Source organism: Strongylocentrotus purpuratus, unplaced genomic scaffold (assembly GCF_000002235.5).
Source record: "Strongylocentrotus purpuratus isolate Spur 01 unplaced genomic scaffold, Spur_5.0 spur5_contig_825, whole genome shotgun sequence".
NCBI classification, from domain to species: Eukaryota; Metazoa; Echinodermata; class Echinoidea; order Camarodonta; family Strongylocentrotidae; genus Strongylocentrotus; species Strongylocentrotus purpuratus.
The window spans coordinates 635,351-654,273 of record NW_022145530.1 but is presented as its reverse complement, the minus strand read 5'-3'; the positions used below and the strand labels follow the sequence as shown (position 1 = coordinate 654,273).

Below are 18,923 nucleotides of genomic sequence, written 5' to 3'. Positions count from 1 at the left end.
CTACAATTTCAGTAGCTTCTAACAGTTATTGTAACTTTTTATTGATAACAAGTTTTATGAAACAGGACCCTGATCTATAAATGAACTTGACCATGTATAACTGCCATGTTAAGCTTCAAGTTTTAGTCGACTATGTGTATTTGCAATATGGATACTCTGTCAAAACTCAAAATCAGAATTAAGTACCGGTATGTATATTTTTCTATTTATGTAACAAAAATTGAACATTAGAATTTAAAATTTACATTTACAAATGTAAACATATGATGAAATGGTCATCATTTTATGTATATATGTTTATTCTACAAGCCTTATATGATATTTCATATTTTTTATTTTTATTTAATCTTTTCATGAAGTTTTTTACTTCAACATACCGGGTATACATGTATCTCCTTGTTTAAAGGCCTACCATTTTTAACATTTCAATCAGTACAATCACTGTATAACAAATCACCTAATTACCGATGAGGTTATGATTACCTTTTACGATGAAAGACTACCTTTAAATCGGTTTTATGATGTGCAGTGTGTATGAGTTCTATGACCTGTCATGCATTTGTGAAGGTGCGGTTGTAATCAAGATCTTTTACTGAAATAAAAAAATAATTACAAAACAATTAAATTTCTTCTATCCTTCTTTTCTTTTATCTGTATGTTTGATTTTCCCCTCTCCGTCTAAAACATTTTGTTAAAGGCACTATGTCCCATTTACAGGCCAAAAAAAATGAAAAAGTTAAATTCCAACTGCATTTGAAAGATAATACTAATTTAGAACTTCCCTAAAAAAGGTGGGGCTTGAAAATGTCTACAAGTGGGAAAATAATGACTATTAGTTGTCAAATCGACTTTAGGGCTATAGAGCCCAATAGTCTTGATTTTCAGACAATTGTACCGAATGGTCATACGTTTCATGCTGCGCAAAGATTCAATCAGTTTAATCTTGGCCGCCACAAGAAGTGGGTTATTGATGTAGACAAATGCTCATGTACCCTTTACAACTCTTTTCATGTATGTTATTACCAAAGAAGAAAAAGAGCCAGTCAGTCACTCGATATCAAATAGTGTCTGACAGTGAAGTCTAGCAAGTAAATGGGTTTCCTTGCATAATTTGAATATGAGGACACTGCTAACGTTTAAATTTCACATATAGGACATACATGACATACATAATTCCTGCAAAGTTCTACAGCATTTGAGGTTGGCTGCAAAAGGGACATAGTACCTTTAATATCCAGGAACTATTTGTCATTTTTTATCTCTGTTTTGCTATTTAGAAAAGAGTAAAGAATTAATACAATCATCTCTATTTAGTCTTTGAATCGTTCTAAAAGATATTCAGATGGTTAGATCAGGGGATAACATGATGATCTATTACAACATTAAATCTTGTGATAATATATGAAATTCAAGAGTTTTAAAATTCTATGTTTATGAGATAGATCTAGGCTGAACAAAATAGTTCTGCTCCCATCTAATTTTATTATCCCCAAAATGAAATAGGTTCTATATGTATCATTTGGTTCAAAATATGGTACACAACATAGATCTATATTTTAATTAAATAACATTTATTCCTACAACCCCCCCCCCCCCCCCAACAAAAAGCATAGGCCTTTCATACCTCGATCTACATTCATTGAGTACCATACTACATATTCAGCACCTGCCTCCCCCCCCCCCCCCCCCAATAAGAAATAACAAGACGTACCCACTTAGGCCACGCCCATCAGACACGCCCATCAGACACGCCCATCAGACACGCCCCTCTTTAATGATCGTAAACCCGCGCTATAGCTCTGCTCAAGGCCAGGCAGCGCGGTGCGGAAGCCGCACCGAAGCGAAGACTCGAACATCCCTGAACTCCGGGGCGAGCTAACCATAAGCCTCCCGTGGAGTACGATACTAGCCGAAACGTCAACAACGATATCATTGTAAACATTTCCACTTGTTTCTTTTGTAAGTAAATTAAAATAGCTCTTGATATCCTTGCATGCTGTGAGTGCGATTATAAATAAATATCAATGAATGAACTATGACGCTCATCCCGTTTTTACATGAATGTTTTTGTGAATTTCAGTGTTCACAGATACAGGTGACACTCATTGGTGTGCATGCAGCAGTGCAGTGCATGGCACACATATAGGAGCATCACTATCCTGACTGTGTAGTAAAACTAAAGCGAATATGTGCTTTTGATTCTCAACATTTCAAACACCACTGTACAAAACTCAACTGATTTCACTCAAAATCGGCACTTCAGTGAGAATTGATGACACCTAATTAGCAGTAAAATACATTTTTTAAAACTTAATTAGCCTACTGATATTTTAAAAATATGATTGGAAAGAAAATAGATTTAACTTTTCATATAATTTCAAAAAAACATCAAAAATCATTGTAAAACATAAAAATATAGCAACTTAATTTCAGCTAATCTGCCCAATCTTCTTGAAAAACTGTCCGCGATGAGAATGCCATCACACACAGTCTTTGCAAAACCTCCCCTCACTAACCTGTACGATGTTCAAAATGTACGGTACTTCAATTGGGTGTTGCAATTGTATTCATTTATTAATTAAACTTGCATAATGTCAACAAAATTCTTATCTCTGTTCTTTTTCTTTTCCTCCTTTTAGGGGTCTGTTGAGCTAGTCTGCCTGTAAGACTATTACTATGACCGAGTGGAACAAGAGAAAGCAAGTGGCCCAGGCTAAGATAGATGCATCAGCCTCGGATCTCAATAACATCAGTCAAGAGATTTGGTCCCATCCTGAACTGGGTTATGAGGAACATCATGCTCACAAGATTCTCACAGATTATCTGGAAAAGGAGGGTTTTGAGGTATCAATCTTTCTGATATTCGAAGAAATTATTTAGAACAGGGGAGGAAGAAGTGAGAGAAGGAGGAGATGAAGGAAGAGAAAAAGGGGAAGGGAGAGAAAAAAAAGGGAGTAGAGATGAGCAAGAAAAGCAGCACTGGGGCGGTATTCTGAACATTGTTGTAAGTTTTGTGTTAACTTTTGTTGTACCGGTATCTCCCTGAGTTAACACAGCGCTAATATTGTTGTTAGTTGGTATTCTGAAAATCATTTTATCCCTGTGTTATCTCTTGAAGGACCGCCTCTATCTTTTTTTTTACCACTGTTGACACGCCCATTTGTATGGACCCTACCAATCAAAATCTGTTTTATATAAGCATGATAAGTAGGTCAACCAATAGAAATACTTTATGCCATATCTGAAGATGCGCCTACAGATACTAATCTTGGGCGTAATTAGTTATTTGAGCGCTTATTACGCGCGTCATCATGAAGACAAGTCACGCTTTCACTATATTGCTTAAGATGAGAGCATTAAAATCGTCATATCCTAGCATGTAATTTCTTAGAAAGTTCTCATCTGTGATGTTTCCGGTCAACACACAATCTTCATCTAACTCGTCTATTAATTGGCACGAAGTTGGTTCTGGGCAAGAAATATTGCCCCCATTATATCACCACAAAAGATACAACAACCCCCTACCTGTTGTAAATATTGTTGTAAATACTGTAACGGGTTTTGTCCGGGGTCCCTGCACCATTACCGAGCGGTCAATAAATCTCACGAGACTCCAATCACCCGCACGGTTCTTTCATAAACAGTGAAGCTATCACTCCAACATCATCGATCGCACTCAGATCACGCTACTTTTCTATAATACACGGAAACACAGTGTCGTTTTACATCAAAAGGTACTTGCCTTTATTCACGAAGAACTCCAACTTTACAATGTAACTTCCCTTCAACAGCTAGTAGCAGTACTCCGATTCACCCTGTTTCACCTATCTTATCCTGCCCTCCCTAGCTACCTGCCCGAACACGTCCTCTCTTGCTCATGCCTAATACCTAACTCCCACCCGCATGCACTGACCCACATACGCCCGCTACGTTGAAACAACTCCGTTACACTGCCCCCTCCTTAATTTAAAAACGTCCTCGTTTTATAAACTTAAAAACAACTAATCCCGTGCGTAACATTAACTATAAAACTGCAAGTCACAAAACATCTCAAAACTTGAACAATTAATAACTGATGAAAACATGAAAAATATACAGAGTCCGTTTCTTTTCTTTTTTTTTTATTACACGTAGTAAGTCCTTTGGTTATTATCTGCGATCATCATATGAACTTGTGCATAGCGTCTAACATCTCACTGAACGGATTGGGTTGAATCATCAAATCCTGCAATGATGTCGACATGAAACTCCTTCCTTGATTCCTCTTTACTAACAAGGATCCCCCCTTGAAATATTTGCCTAGTGGTAGTCTGCGTCACGCTCTGAATCCTCCCTAAGATAGCTCGCGAGAACTGCTCATCTGACATATGAACACCTACGACTCCAGCTTGGACACTACGCACCTTCGTCGTCCCCCCGCCTTCTTCCTTCTGACTCACGTCGGCACTATTCCGCAAGAAGATGGCGCCGTACTTCCTCTCCCTCGTCTCTTGGAAAACTTTCTCTGCCCCATTATACGAGGTCTGGGAGGAAAATTCATCAACTTCCACCCTCTGGTTGCGCAACAACCTCTTCACGTCAAGGGGCGGAATCGGACGACCTATTTGGACACTCCTGACATCAACAGCTGCATGTGCCTCCACAACCATCTTCCGGTGACGCCACATCAGCGACTGCAGATTCCTCTGATTCAGAACTGGTGAGTTGCTGCTGTCTCATCATAGCGAGTGGCTTACCAGACAGTCTTCTCGAGCGACTGCCTTTCCTCCCCTCTACTTCTTCCCTGGTGCGAGGAGAGACGACAACCTGGAGCGGGTCTTGGGGCAACTCATCGCGTTCAAGCTTTGCCTGAACAACTTGTTTCTTCCTGTCCTTTCTCTTCTTCTCCTCTCTCCGGTTCGGCAAAGGCGACCTCGACGGGCTCCTACTGCGACGGCGATGATCAGACTTGCTCTGCCTTTCAAGGTACCTTCCCCGCGACTGGCTTCGCTCCCGGTCTTGGGATTTCTCAGGATGTCTGTCTCTGCAATGTGCCGTTAAGTTATCTTTCCTGTTGTATGCTCTGCTGCAATATTGACATACAAAGCGTTGTTCGTCCTTGTGTTCGACGTCAATGTGACGATCCAAGCTCCTCTTGTGTGCAAAGTACTTCTGGCATGTGAAGCACTTGATTGTCCTCTCGGAGTCCCCTCCCATGTTGATCCCTCAGCACGAACACGATCTGTGCAAGCAACAAAGAAAGAATTGAAGTGATTACTAATCTATGATTTCAGTACAAATTCGAAGCTTCATCCGTCAATCCAGCAAAATAGTCACATAATCATGTCAATGCAATCACGCTAAAGTCAAATCTCATATAGAAGTCGCCCTGGCGCATTCCTTGTCCGTGGTGGATTTCGTCTAGGAACTGGGCTTGGCTGTACAGTACTGTCCGCTTTACTTTGCAACAACTCCCCTTCGGCTATGTCTTGTATCTGCTCAGTTTCTGTTTCTGCCTGGACTCCAGCACCATCTTCTACAAGGTCTTCTGTTTGTGATATTCCACTCTCCTCTTCAGCGTGGTCTACTTGCTGACTTGTAGGTTCATCAATCCACGAGGCAAGAGGTTCACCTAAATAAGGCTTTAACCTGTCAGCATGAACTACCATCTTCTTTCCTCGGTTCTTTGCCTGTATCCTGTAGACGACATCAGACAATCGATGAATGATGAGGAACGGCCCTTTCCAACGACGCTGCAATTTGGGAGACAACCCCTTTGTCCTAGCTGAGTTGTAGCACCACACAAATTGCCCGACCGTTAATTCATGTGCATGTGCTTTCCTGTCGTAGACCTTCTTCTGCCTCCTTGAACTCTCTGATGTGTTCTCCCTCGCTCGTTCGTGCGCCAGCCTCATCTTGTTCCTTAGGTTTTCCGCATAATCCGTATCCAGACCGCGATCCAGCTCCCGATCATCCTTGCACAAGTCAGCGGAAAGGTCTATTGGCAGATGTACTTCTCGCCCTAACATCAACATGTTCGGTGTCTCGCCGGTCGACTCCTGAGGGGATGAACGGTAGGCGAAGAGAGCGAGGGGTAACTTCTCATCCCAATCTCTTTGCCGTCTGGTAGGTTCGATGGCCATGGACACAATGGTGATCAACGTACGATTGAATCGCTCAATTAGTCCATCGGATTTCGGGTTGTACGGCGTTGTCCGTGTCTTCTCTATGCCCAAGACACTACACATCTCTCTGAAGACCGCTGATTCAAAATTTCGGCCCTGGTCCGAATGCAAGACTGATGGGACTCCAAAACGACATACAAACTGGTTCACGAACTCAGTCGCCACAGTTGTTGCTTTCTGGTCAGGTATTGCATAGGCTTCCATCCATCGGGTGAAATAATCTCCCACAACCATTATGTATCGGTTCCCTCGCTCCGACTCGGGAAGGGGGCCCATGATGTCCAAAGCGACTCTTTCCATCGGCATGCCGACTTGGTGCTGCTGCAAGGGGGCCCTCCTGGTCTTGTTGGGTGATTTTTTAGAAGCACATACGTTGCATTGACGTACTGTGGACCTAACATCTGTATCCAGGCCAGGCCAGTAGAATCGCTGGCGAACCTTTGCTGTAGTCCTATGCATTCCGAGATGTCCGCCTGAAGGCCCGCTGTGTATTTCTTGGACCATCATCTTCCTGAGGGCCTCAGGCAACACAACATGCCACTCAATCTGATCGCCTCTGTTTGACTCCCATCTTCTACAAAGGACGCCGTTTCTGATCTCGAGTTGGTCCCAGCATCGCCAATATGCCTTCTTCGCAGCTGAAAAGGAAGACATTGTACTCCAGTTGGCCCGGTCTTCTCCTTTCTCCTTCATCTCTATGACCCAACTCATGGAACTGTCATCTAGTTGTCTGTCTCTCATGTCTGCAGAGGTGATTGATGGCTCGAGGGTCACGGCGTTCACTTTCACTCCATTGTCTATGTGAACTTCTGGGATTTTCTGTTGCTCTTCCAGAGGTGGCTCACCTCCTCCACACTGCTTGCAAGCAACACATGGCCTTCTCGACAGGCTGTCAGCGTTGGAATGAGAACGACCAGCCCTGTGTACTATCTCTATGTCATATTCTGCTATGACCTGTAGCCATCGTGCCATCTGCGCCTGCGGGTCACGGAAATTCAGCAGCCATCTCAAGGCGCCGTGGTCGGTTCTGACAGTAATTTTACTTCCGTATAAGTACTGTCTGAAATGCTTGAGGTAGACAACAACGGCTAGAAGTTCGCGTCTTGTCACACAGTAGTTCCTTTCGGGTTTGGATAGAGCTCTGCTTGCATATGCGATGACTCGCTCCTTTCCTCCTACTTCTTGAGAGAGTACCGCACCTATGCCCACGTTGCTTGCATCAGTGTCCAGTATGTATGACTTTTCAGGGTCTGGGTATGCGAGGACTGGTGCCGTCAGGAGATGTTCCTTCAACTCAGAGAAAGCGCAGTCACACTCGTTAGTCCAGATGAATTCCCTGCCTTTTTCGGTGAGCTGGTGAAGAGGACGTGCAATGTTTGCAAAACCACCAATGAAACGTCGGTAGTATGACGCCAATCCGAGGAAGCTTTGGACTTCTTTAACAGAAGTTGGAACTGGCCAATCCTCCACTACTTTGATCTTTTCAGGATCGGTAGAGATGCCATCAGGTGACACTACGTGGCCAAGGTACAAGACACTCCTTTTGAAGAGATGGCACTTTCTGGGTTTCAGCTTCAACCCGGCATCCCGGAGGCGCTGGAAAACTGTCTCTAGTCTTGTCAACTCTTCATCTACAGTCTTAGCAAAAACAATCACATCATCGAGGTACACGAGTAGAACCTTCCAGTGTAACCCTGCAAGGACACGCTCCATAAGACGTTCAAACGTCGACGGCGCGTTACAGAGCCCAAACGGCATGACCCGCCAGGAGTAGAGGCCACCACGGACCACAAATGCCGACTTCTTCTGGGCATCCTCATCTAGCTCGACCTGCCAATATCCTGACGCTAGATCTAGAGTTGAGAACCATTCTGATCCACCCAGAGTGTCCAGTGTCTCATCAATGCGGGGTATCGGAAATGCATCTTTCACTGTCACGTTGTTGAGTCGCCTATAGTCTATGCAAAATCTCTTCGATCCGTCCTTTTTGCGTACCAACACAACGTTTGAAGCCCACGGACTTTCTGTTGGCACTATGCTTCCAGATTGAAGCATGTCCTGTATCTGGGAGTCAATCTCTTGCTGTTCCTTTGGTGGGAATCTTCGTGGCCTCTCCTTTATCGTTGACGCATTCCCTGTGTTGATGCCATGGCGAACAAGGTTGGTCCGTCCAATATCTGTGTCAGATTTCGCAAATACGTCTTGGTTCTTGCGTAGAAGTTCGGCAATGTTATCGTGAAAGCTGTTGGGTACCTCTGTCTTGCTCCGCTTGAACAAATCAACCAAATGTGGAGGGACGTCACCTGTATCTTCATCGTTGGATGTGTGCATTGTCATGTCTACAACATCAGTCTTTTTCACCGGGGTAAAGTGACCTGCCATTGTGCCTCGCTTGATAGTGCATTCCCTGTCTCCGGGGTTGTACACTCGAATAGGTACTGTGTTGTCTGTAGATTCTGCCAAGATTCTTGCAACCATCACCCCTTTTCTTCCTACTTCGTTTTCCTCTGTAGGTTCTAGGATCCCGAGACCGGCTTCACCAGGATTCCCCTTAATCAATCCTGGGACCAATGCTTCATGACCCGGTGGAATCTTGGTAGTCTCCTCTACCACCACCCTGAAGCATAATCCATGCCCCAGCTTATCACTGCATTTGATTTTGTCTCCATTCAAGTCCAGTTGCAGTTGTTGTAAGTCGATCTTCACATGTGTTGCTATCAGAAAATCCATTCCAAGGATCCCTTCTGCTGAGCCAGTATTGCCAAATATGACACGAATTGAACAAACCGTCCTGCCAACCTTTAATTCTAGACAAGAGCTGCCCATTGTCTCCATTCTGCTTCCAATAGCATTAGAAACGTTTGCTCCATACCTTGTCAATTCTGGCTTTTTCTCGTTGGGAATTCGGTAGTATACTGTGTTAGAAAGAATTGTATCTGTTGCTCCCGTGTCTACCAAAAGCATGGTCTTGACTCCCCTAATCTCAACTTCAACGTAGAGTCCACTCTGGACACATGCCCTAGACACATTATGTCTTTCCTGATCAGTTCTGCCCCTTTGGTTGTTCTCTACTGTTCGTCCTTTCCGGTTTTGCCCTTGTTTTCTTGTGGCCTTCCCTCGGGCTGCAGAGTCGGCTCGTGCTCGTTTCCCGACGGATCTTGTCCTTTCTTCTGAGGACAATTCCGAGCCAAATGCCCCTTTTCGCCGCAATTGTAGCAGTTCCGAACTTCTCCACGTGATTGGTTCTTCCACGTTTCTACCTTGTTGTCTCGTTCTTCAAGTTTGAGCTTCATCTCTTTTAACTCTTTCCATATTTCTGTGAGAGGTGATTGCTGTTCCTCCGTCGATCTGGCTAGTTTGCGGTGGAACCTGCTTCTCCCACTTCGTTGGTCTTCAAGGCGGAAAAAGTTGTCCGTGGTCATAGCAGCTTGTATTGCCTCATCCATTGTGGTTGGCTGTGATCTGAAAATGCCCTCACGGATTTCCTGCTCCTCTATTGCTTCTGCAAAGTGTGTACGCGCCAAACGATCACGCGCCTCTTCTGGTAGTTCTGGGTATGCTAATTCAGACAATTCTCGAACAGCCTGACCCAACTCCTGAAGAGTCTCCTGAGGTCCTTGCTGCCTTGAACGTAATTCTAGGAGGTAGTTTTCAGCCATCTGCCCTGGGCCGAACCTTTTCTCGAGCAAATGAACAAGCTCCTGGTACGTTATCCTCGAGAGTTGCCTCTGGCTCCCCATGACTTTGATCGCTGCTCCCCTAAGGCTAGCGGCAAGGAAAATCTTGGCCTCCTCGTCGTTCCAACCATTCGCCAACTTGCATGCCCTAAAATGCTGGATGTAGTCGATCCATGGATTCTTCCCATCGAACTTGTCTGGCACAATGCTGGGTCGGGAAATGCGCGACATTCCTGTTTTTTCTTCATCAGAAAACCCAGGACTCAATTCCTGTCTTGTCATCCTTGGTTCCTGTGACATGCCTCCTTCTCTCGCATGCTCCCTATCCCACTCTTTTTCCTCTTGGTCGGCCCTTGTAGTTGATCCTCTGAGGTTGTACTCGTTTCACTGTGCAAGTGTTGCCTTGATGTTAATGTGCCTTGTGGTTGTACCTCTCTGTACAGCCTGCTGGGAAACTCAGCCTTATCCATTTCTCCCGTCTTCTCAACTGTTGTGGCAGGCAGTTCATAACTCATTGGAGATCGTACTTCGAACTTGTTGGGATTTCCCCAGTCACGAAGCTGCACTTCTTCATCCCTCCGTCCGTGTGCTGCAGTAGCTGAATCCAGTTTCAACTGAAGGAGGCGATTTTGCTCCATCAACAGCCTGTTCTGTCCTTTGGAGTGTTCGAGGTACTCGTTACTCTCTTGCAGTTCAGCCACCAGGTTTTCTAGCTCCTCCACCGAATGCAGGCTAGTTGCCATACTGCCACACGGTGATCCAACAACTTCAAACTGTGTGCCGTGTAGCTGGGCAAGTGTGCTGTGTGTATAGGCGCTATTTAGGTGATAACACGAAGAGCATTATAGGCGCTATACGTAGGTGAAAGGATGTGGAGAATAGGCACTTATATATGTAGGTGAACTAGTAGGTTCAGGTAAACTATAGTAAGTGTAGGCGTAGGTGAACTATAGTAGGTGTAGGTGTAGGTGAACTAGTAGGTTCAGGTAAACTATAGTAAGTGTAGGCGTAGGTGAACTAGTAGGTGAAGGCGTAGGTGAACTATAGTAGGTGTAGGTGAACTATAGTAGGTGTAGGCGTAGGTGAACTAGTAGGTGAAGGCGTAGGTGAACTATAGTAGGTGTAGGTGAACTATAGTAGGTGTAGGTGTAGGTGAACTAGTAGTAGGTGAAGGCGTAGGTGTAGGCGAACTAGCATTCCCGATAATCACTTGATGTTGCTTAATTCCTGCTTCAGCATGTTTATCCCACCGCTGCCACCAATGTAACGGGTTTTGTCCGGGGTCCCTGCATGCACCATTACCGAGCGGTCAATAAATCTCACGAGACTCCAATCACCCGCACGGTTCTTTCATAAACAGTGAAGCTATCACTCCAACATCATCGATCGCACTCAGATCACGCTACTTTTTCTATAATACACGGAAACACAGTGTCATTTTACATCAAAAGGTACTTGCCTTTATTCACGAAGAACTCCAACTTTACAATGTAACTTCCCTTCAACAGCTAGTAGCAGTACTCCGATTCACCCTGTTTCACCTATCTTATCCTGCCCTCCCTAGCTACCTGCCCGAACACGTCCTCTCTTGCTCATGCCTAATACCTAACTCCCACCCGCATGCACTGACCCACATACGCCCGCTACGTTGAAACAACTCCGTTACAATACCATGCAAGATAAGATAAGATAAAAGATCTTATCTCAAAAGATACAACAATATTAGAGATAACACTGGGGTTCAGAATACGGCCCATGGAAGGGGGAGGAAGAGTAGAAATTTTGGAACATGGGGGGGGGGGGGGGGAATATATTGATAACCTTTGAATGGAGAAAAAAATGTGAATGCCTAACCATGAATCAATTTCTCATCCCATTTCAAGGTGACAAGAAATTATCACTTAGATACAGCATTCAAAGCTACATATGGAACTGATGGTGGCATCCATGTTTGTGTGATATGTGAATACGATGCTCTTCCTGAAATTGGCCATGCCTGTGGGCACAACCTGATTGCCGAGTGTGGAGCAGCCGCAGGTCTAGGGATCAAAGCTGCAATGGAGCTTGATGGCACTCCCATAGGAAGGGTAAGCTTATTCCTGGGCTTGACACTATAAACAAGGATCCTGTACATAATTTGTGGCCTGGCTGGCAGAAGGGCGTTAGCCCGAATTTCAGGTAAAAAATGAAGCTTTAAGCTGATCATGAAGGGCGTTAGCACTAAATCGCCCCAAACTTTAATAAAACTGATTTATTTTCGGGTAAAAATTGTGGCCGTGTTCTACTATAACATCTCTATTAGTCTTTTAAGTTTTAAAACAATTTTCGGGATGGAAAGCAGTTTAAATATGAAACGTATCTTTAAATGTGAATAATTTGAAAAGTAGTTTTCGAGTCGCTCGCGCGTTAAGCCCTTCTGCCAGCCGGCCGACGAATTGTAGATCCTAGGAATTTCACTCCGGGGCCAAACTTTCATTCCACAAATAGTCCCATATTCATATTCCTGTGTGCATTGGATGGTACTTCAGGCAAGATTGTGCTAATTTATTATCATTTTGATGATTTCCAAACCTCACAGATATAGCAGTTCTTGAACCTTCCCCAACTTTTTCTTGAGCATCAATGTCTTTCAGGACCCAAACATTATCTTTGATGTAAGTTCTGTCACAACTTGTACCACCAGGTTACAGTGCTTGGTACGCCGGCAGAGGAAGGGGCAGGAGGCAAGATAGACCTGATCAAAGCTGGGGCCTTCCAGGGGATGGATGTAGCTATGATGGCACATCCTTATGCTTACACAGTACCACAACCAGTAGCCTTATCAATGCTAGAGTAAGAAAGACTCGTTGGATTTCCTACATTCAGGCTCCATACTATTTTGTTTTCCACCACTGCCAGGGGTCTAGAGTAAATTATTAGTGATCCCTGTGCATTTAGACCTTTTTGTAAGGATCCAGATGTATTTTATCACATCATACTAAGTGAACAGAAATCCTATTTTTATATTTTTGAATTCAATCAAAGTTTGATCAGAGCATATGACTGTATCCTAAAATGCACAAGTCACAAATTTGAAAGTTTTTGGTAATCACTTGTGTGATGTATAACGTAGGAGTAATCTATTGTAAAAACTATGATTGTTTTTTGTTTTCTTTATTTGATGGAAAGTTCCTCTGGCTTTTTATGCCAATGCAACCGAGTAGCCGGAGGCATTATGTTTTCGGGTTGTCCGTTTTTACGTCCGGCCGTCGGTATATACGTCCCGTTCTCTTGATCGCGTTATCTCAATTTTTCCAGAATGAAAATTCACTTCACTGGTCTTGCTTCCCATGCCTCTGCAGTTCCCTGGGAAGGAGTGAACGCCTTGGATGCAGCTGTGATGTGTTATAATAGTATCTCAGTCATGAGACAACAGTTGAAACCAGAATGGAGAGTTCATGGTAAGTAATACTATTCCTCTCGGTCCTCTATTTTTTTGGTAATAATTCTATACTGTATCACTTTCGATAGATGATGTAAGTATTCCCATTGATTTTACACCCATGCAAGCTACCCCTTGCTGTAAGGAGCACAATGCTCATTTTGAGAAACCCTAGTCTCTGTTTAAAAAAAAAAAAAACTTTTTTGATCTTTGGAGCTCTTTTTGGATCTGCTACATAAGAACTGAAATTTGCTTAAGCAAAATGTAAGTATTATTTTAAATCATGGCTCTTTTAAAGGTATAGACCAGTTCTAGTCATGCGATTGCATTGTGAAAGAAACATGGAATCGATCAGAAAAGGTTGATCATCTAGCATATAAGTATTGGTGTGTACTGCAAGGTTCTGAAATCATCAAAATGATAAGAAATTTGGCCCAGTCTTGGTAAATAAAGTTACAAGCACTGTACACAGAAAGATGTATATATGACTACGCGATATCTACCCAGTTCGGATCGATATGATAATATAAAAAGTCCAAATATATCAATTAGTAGGCGGTTTCCCGGCAAAATTTGTATCATCATGTATTAGTCAAAACATATTCTTTCACATGATTGGTAAGAAGAGCTTCCATTTCATTTTTTGAGAGGGGGGCATTTCCAAAACTGGTTTATACCTTTAAAACTTTCCAAGATTAATTTACTCACCACCTCTATGTTTTTCTCTCTTTCCCTGACCCCAATCTCTGGTATTATTATGAAGTGCATGAATGAGATGTCAGGAGTGGGATTTATCCTTCTCTCAGAAGTAAGTTCACTTCTCATTGTGTCATATGGATACCATCTCCACCATGATAAATTGTTTCAGGTAATGTAAAGTGTACCAATCACCTCAAATATTATTGTGTACAGCAAGAATTTATAAAATAAACCTTTAAAACAAAAACTTAATTGGCATTCTATGAGCTAAAACTATACACACAAAAAGCCCGAGTCCGCCCTGGGATCTGTGCGATCCCTTTTCTATTCCACCACAATACAGATTTATTGAGCAGTCTACTCATAAGTTGCTTCTATGTCAATCGATAGAGTATTTGAACTTGCGATTATCTCTTTATGATATAGCCTAGCTAGCTAGGGAACCCCTAATGTAGGCCTACTGACATTTTTTTGTTGGTGATTGGTTTACTTTAAAGCCCATCTGTACTAGTTTGGCTAGGAGGGATTAGACCACCCAGGACAGTCACTGACATACTCAGCTCTCAATTAACATAAGTAAAAGAGGATCATGGGGGACCAATGGTCAACGATTAGGCAATGTTTTCTATATAGAGGGAGCTAGTAGCTACAAGTAGTACAGTGGGCCTTTAAGCCAGTTTCTCTGTGAATGCAAAACTTCACAAATGCAAAATTTGATGTTACCTTCAGAAAAAGTGTATCTCACATTTTCTCAAAATCTGAATTGAAATTTTGTGTGTTTCTTCCATCTGCAAGGCATATTTACAAATGGTGGAGCCAAGCCTAATATCATACCAGAGGAGGCGGAGCTCTTTTACTACCTAAGGGCTCCAACACAGGAAGCACTTTCACAGGTCAAGAAGAAGGTTGTGGGGTGTGCCCAGGGTGCTGCCGTGGCAACAGGTTGTGAGGTGAGAAGACCGAATGAGACTCTCTGCCAGAACAGTTTATTTCATCCTAAATGACATCACAATATCTATGGCAGACTACGCCATACTTACCTATACCATTAATGCCATTCCCTTTACCCGCTATTTACCGGCAAAGGTTTTCTCCTTAGAGAAAAACACAAAGAAGAGTCTTTAAGCACAGACTAAGTCTTTTTGTGACGTCATACTCCGTCGGAGTCAATGTAGGAAACCCCGACGGTCAGTAGTATATAAGGCCTTGCGCCAATAACACTTCCTCTTTCCTTTGCCGGCGCCTGCTAATAGTACATTAACAAATGTAATCACCCGCGCTCGCAAATCACTTCACCGGCTTTTCAACTTTTAAAGACGATGTCAACATCAAATACCGCTAAGGATGGGTCCGTGACGGACACCCCGGCGAATGAGAAAGGGAAGAAAACCCAAACAAATACGAAAAAGACAAAATCAACAGGCAAATCAAACCCAAAAAACGCTGGTGCTACCCCGGGGGTATCGAAGCCAAAATCCCATGAGCAGATCTCTGGGGGAAACAAATCCACGGGAGTGAGAGCAGAGCAAAAAGTGTCCCTCATCCCGCAAAAGATAAACCTTACAAGTTACCTTCTCGAAAATTAGCCCCTCGTTCCGAGTCGGGGGAAACAAAACCACGGGAGTGAAAAGGGAATGAAGAGTGTCCCTCATCCAACGAAAGAAAACCCTCTCAAAATACCTCCCCGAAAATTAGCCCCTCGTCCCAAGAGGGAGGGACGATAAAAATGAAACTAGCAGTTGGCTCCCGTTGGGGACGGAGGTTACGGCACTCATGAACCCTGGTGGGCACTTTTCAGTTTTAATTTTGTAGTACTACAAAATTAAAACTGAAAAGCTTTACCTAAATTAGTGTTTGTGCCCTTTGCCGGGCAGATGACGATACTTTGGCAATAACCAAATGCAATTCTGTCCTTTTCTATCCAGTGCACAGTCAAAGATCTTGGAGGCTTTGCTAATGTTGTCACCAATCCCACCGTGATATCAATCTACAAGAGGGAGGCTTCCCAAATGGGCGTAGTCTTTGATGACAACAGTGGTTCCGGTTCCACCGACATGGGAGACGTGTCGTACGTGGTCCCTAGCATACATCCTATGTACGACATAGGAACCATGGCAGCCAACCATTCCAGACCATTCACTGCAGCGGCAGGTTGGTATTGGGCCACGCCCCTAGGCCTCCCCCCCCCCCCACCTCCTATAAAGGGATTCTAAAACAGTTACAAATTCTCACCATGTAGTCCCTCCATTAGTCAATCTCTTTCTGTATCATTGTCTCTTTATTGTGTTAATATTCTCATATTTTGAGTTTACTGTCTTGACTTATTTGAATGTGCCTTCTCTTCCCACTCCCCTCCCCCCTTCATTTGGATCCCTCCCTTCCCCCTCTCTTTATCTCTATATCTATCTATCCTCCTCTATCTCTCTCTCTCTCTCTCTCTCTTTCTCTTTCTCTCTCTCTTTCTCTCTCTCAATTCCTATCAGCTGTTAACTTCATGAATATCCTACATTGTTTTCAGGTGCTGCTGCAGCCCAGCCCCCTACTCTGGTCCAGGCTAAATCCTTGGCTCTGACAGCTCTGGAAGTCATGAAACCAGGAAATGAGGAGGTCTTAGCAAACATCAAAAAGGACTTTGCTCTTCAGATGGCAGAAACAAAAGCATAGCTAGGTGCAAACTGTCCATAGATCGTGTCCTCCAGGGCCCTGCCTCATAAATTGTTATCGGCCACTGATGCCAAAATTGTATAACAAAATTTCTCTCAGCCAATGAAATGCCCTGATGTCAGGGGCTTAGATCCATTATTGTAACTTGATATTGATGATAAGTTTTATGGAAACATTCAAATTACTGGGAATCATGTGTATAAACTCCTGTCAGCAGGTGGTCTTTATTCTACACACGATATGAGAAACACCATTCAGGAAAAAGCAACTTTATAAAAGTTATATTATATATATACTAGGTACATGCATATATCTAGGTTATAAGAGTGGTGTTTGTATGCAAGTGGTCACCACTCACTTAAGAAAGTCACATTACATTGTAAACATCTTAATCAATCAACCGTTTCACTTTCTCTCTTTTCTGTCTTGTCTCCCCCTTTCCCTTTCTCTTGTCTCTGTCTCTTTGTTTCTCTCCTTCAATGTTAGATATTAATATAAATTCATTACTCTCAGTATTTCCATATACCCTAGACACCCATCAGTGATTTTAATGTCTAATGAAAGTTCAGTTTGATGACAACCCCCTAGTAATGTCTGGATTATCAGAACAGTGCTTTTATATGCTCACTTAAAACTGGAATGTATTGCATAGAAAGGTCACGTCTTTTAAAAAAATGTACCAATCACCAAAACATGAAGTGGGTTCCATGTTGCTAGCTGAAGCCAAACTATGAGCTACAAATAGATTGTGCAATTACATCCTAAGGGAACAGTAAAATGTTGCTAACGTACGCCCTTGGAACCCATGGAACCATGCAAGTCCAACTTGGGTTCTGTGCCAGCCTTAAACATGGGGTTTTATGTTATCAATTATTTTCTTCATGTTTCTTAACCATTTATCTATTGGAAGCCAGGTAAAGTTTTTTAAGTTGATTTTATACATTCTAGGTATTATGGATATATACAAACAAAAAAATTCAGATGATTGGTATACACTTTGAAACTGGATTGTATTCAATTCAATTCAATTCAATTTATTTATTGTTCAACCATCAAAATATATATACAATCAAAATAAGTTACATCAAGAATTTAGAATAACACAATGATGGTTTAGTGACCCCGGAGAAAGCAGAGCTTATAAAAAGGGGCCACCAATACATAAAAAGATCAACATTATACAAACAAAATCAACATCAAACATTAATATAAACAAGGAAAAAAAGAGAAGTACACTTCTGCAGCAGCAGCAAAAAAACTGTATCTACATGTATTTTCTTTGGATAGAAAATATGTATGTCTTTCCAAAAAGAATTTAGTTTGTGTATGTCGAGCAAAGATGTGATAATACATAGTGAATGGGTCACTAGGAAACATGTGCCTGTTTTTTTTAACCTCTGCCACACAGGGTCTTGCCAGATGTAATATATTTAGGCTGTTTCTTATTGATTTTGTGGCCACATGATTTGCGCATTTTCACAGATCATCTGCAAATGATGACAGTTATAAATTACTGGTACACTGTACATAAATTATTTGGGACAGCATTTGGGAGAGGAAAGGTGTTTTAAATTTGAAGGGACTCTTGCTACCTGGATAATGAAAGTTGGAATTGATATTTAGTATCATCTGAGAGTGCAGCTAAATGTCTTGTTGTCATTATTTGAAATTCTAACTGACCAGTGGTATGCTAAAATCTGATTTGAAGAACTAAGGAAACCACGGTCCTGATGTATGACTTTTTGAAAATCAGGACCCCATTGGCATTGTTTTCAATAACAAGTGTCACAATTCTATAACCAAATTGCTCTCAGCTAATCAAATGCTACGATTTCAGTAGCTTATATCATTATTGTAACTTGTTATTGATAACAAGTTTTATGAAACAGGGGCCCTGATCTATAAATGAACCCTATTTATTTATTTATTTATTTATGATATTTTAAGGGTGGCACATATCACCAATTTGGTGGTCTTCCATGAGGCCCCGTTTGGTAAGAATAAAACAAATAACAGCATCAAAAACAAAATAGATAAATACACAAGCATATAAACAGGTAAAATACAAATTAATTGGTATCCCCATGAAATAACTGATCATTCAAGAATCATCCTTGATCATTTACAAGAAATAGGTGAATGGAATTTTCAAATTAAATACAAATTTTAAAATATTTTAAAAATATATTTGTTATGATGTATTACTGCCATGTTAAGCCATAAATTATAGGTGACTGTATTTGCAATATGGATACTGTGTGACAACTCGAAATAAATGAGTATGTATATTTTTTCTAT

General features: G+C 42.3%; 1 protein-coding gene across 1 annotated transcript; it reads left to right on the top strand.

Moving 5' to 3' along the window:
* Positions 1-1,747: 1,747 nt before the first annotated feature.
* On the top strand, positions 1,748-18,530 carry LOC762630 (peptidase M20 domain-containing protein 2-like). The gene is made up of 8 exons (XM_030982599.1): positions 1,748-1,959; positions 2,640-2,844; positions 11,725-11,928; positions 12,525-12,673; positions 13,139-13,281; positions 14,757-14,911; positions 15,887-16,112; positions 16,480-18,530. The coding sequence occupies exons 2-8, from the start codon at positions 2,677-2,679 to the stop codon at positions 16,623-16,625; spliced, it is 1,191 nt and encodes a 396-aa protein (XP_030838459.1). The 5' UTR covers positions 1,748-1,959; positions 2,640-2,676; the 3' UTR covers positions 16,626-18,530.
* Positions 18,531-18,923: the final 393 nt, after the last annotated feature.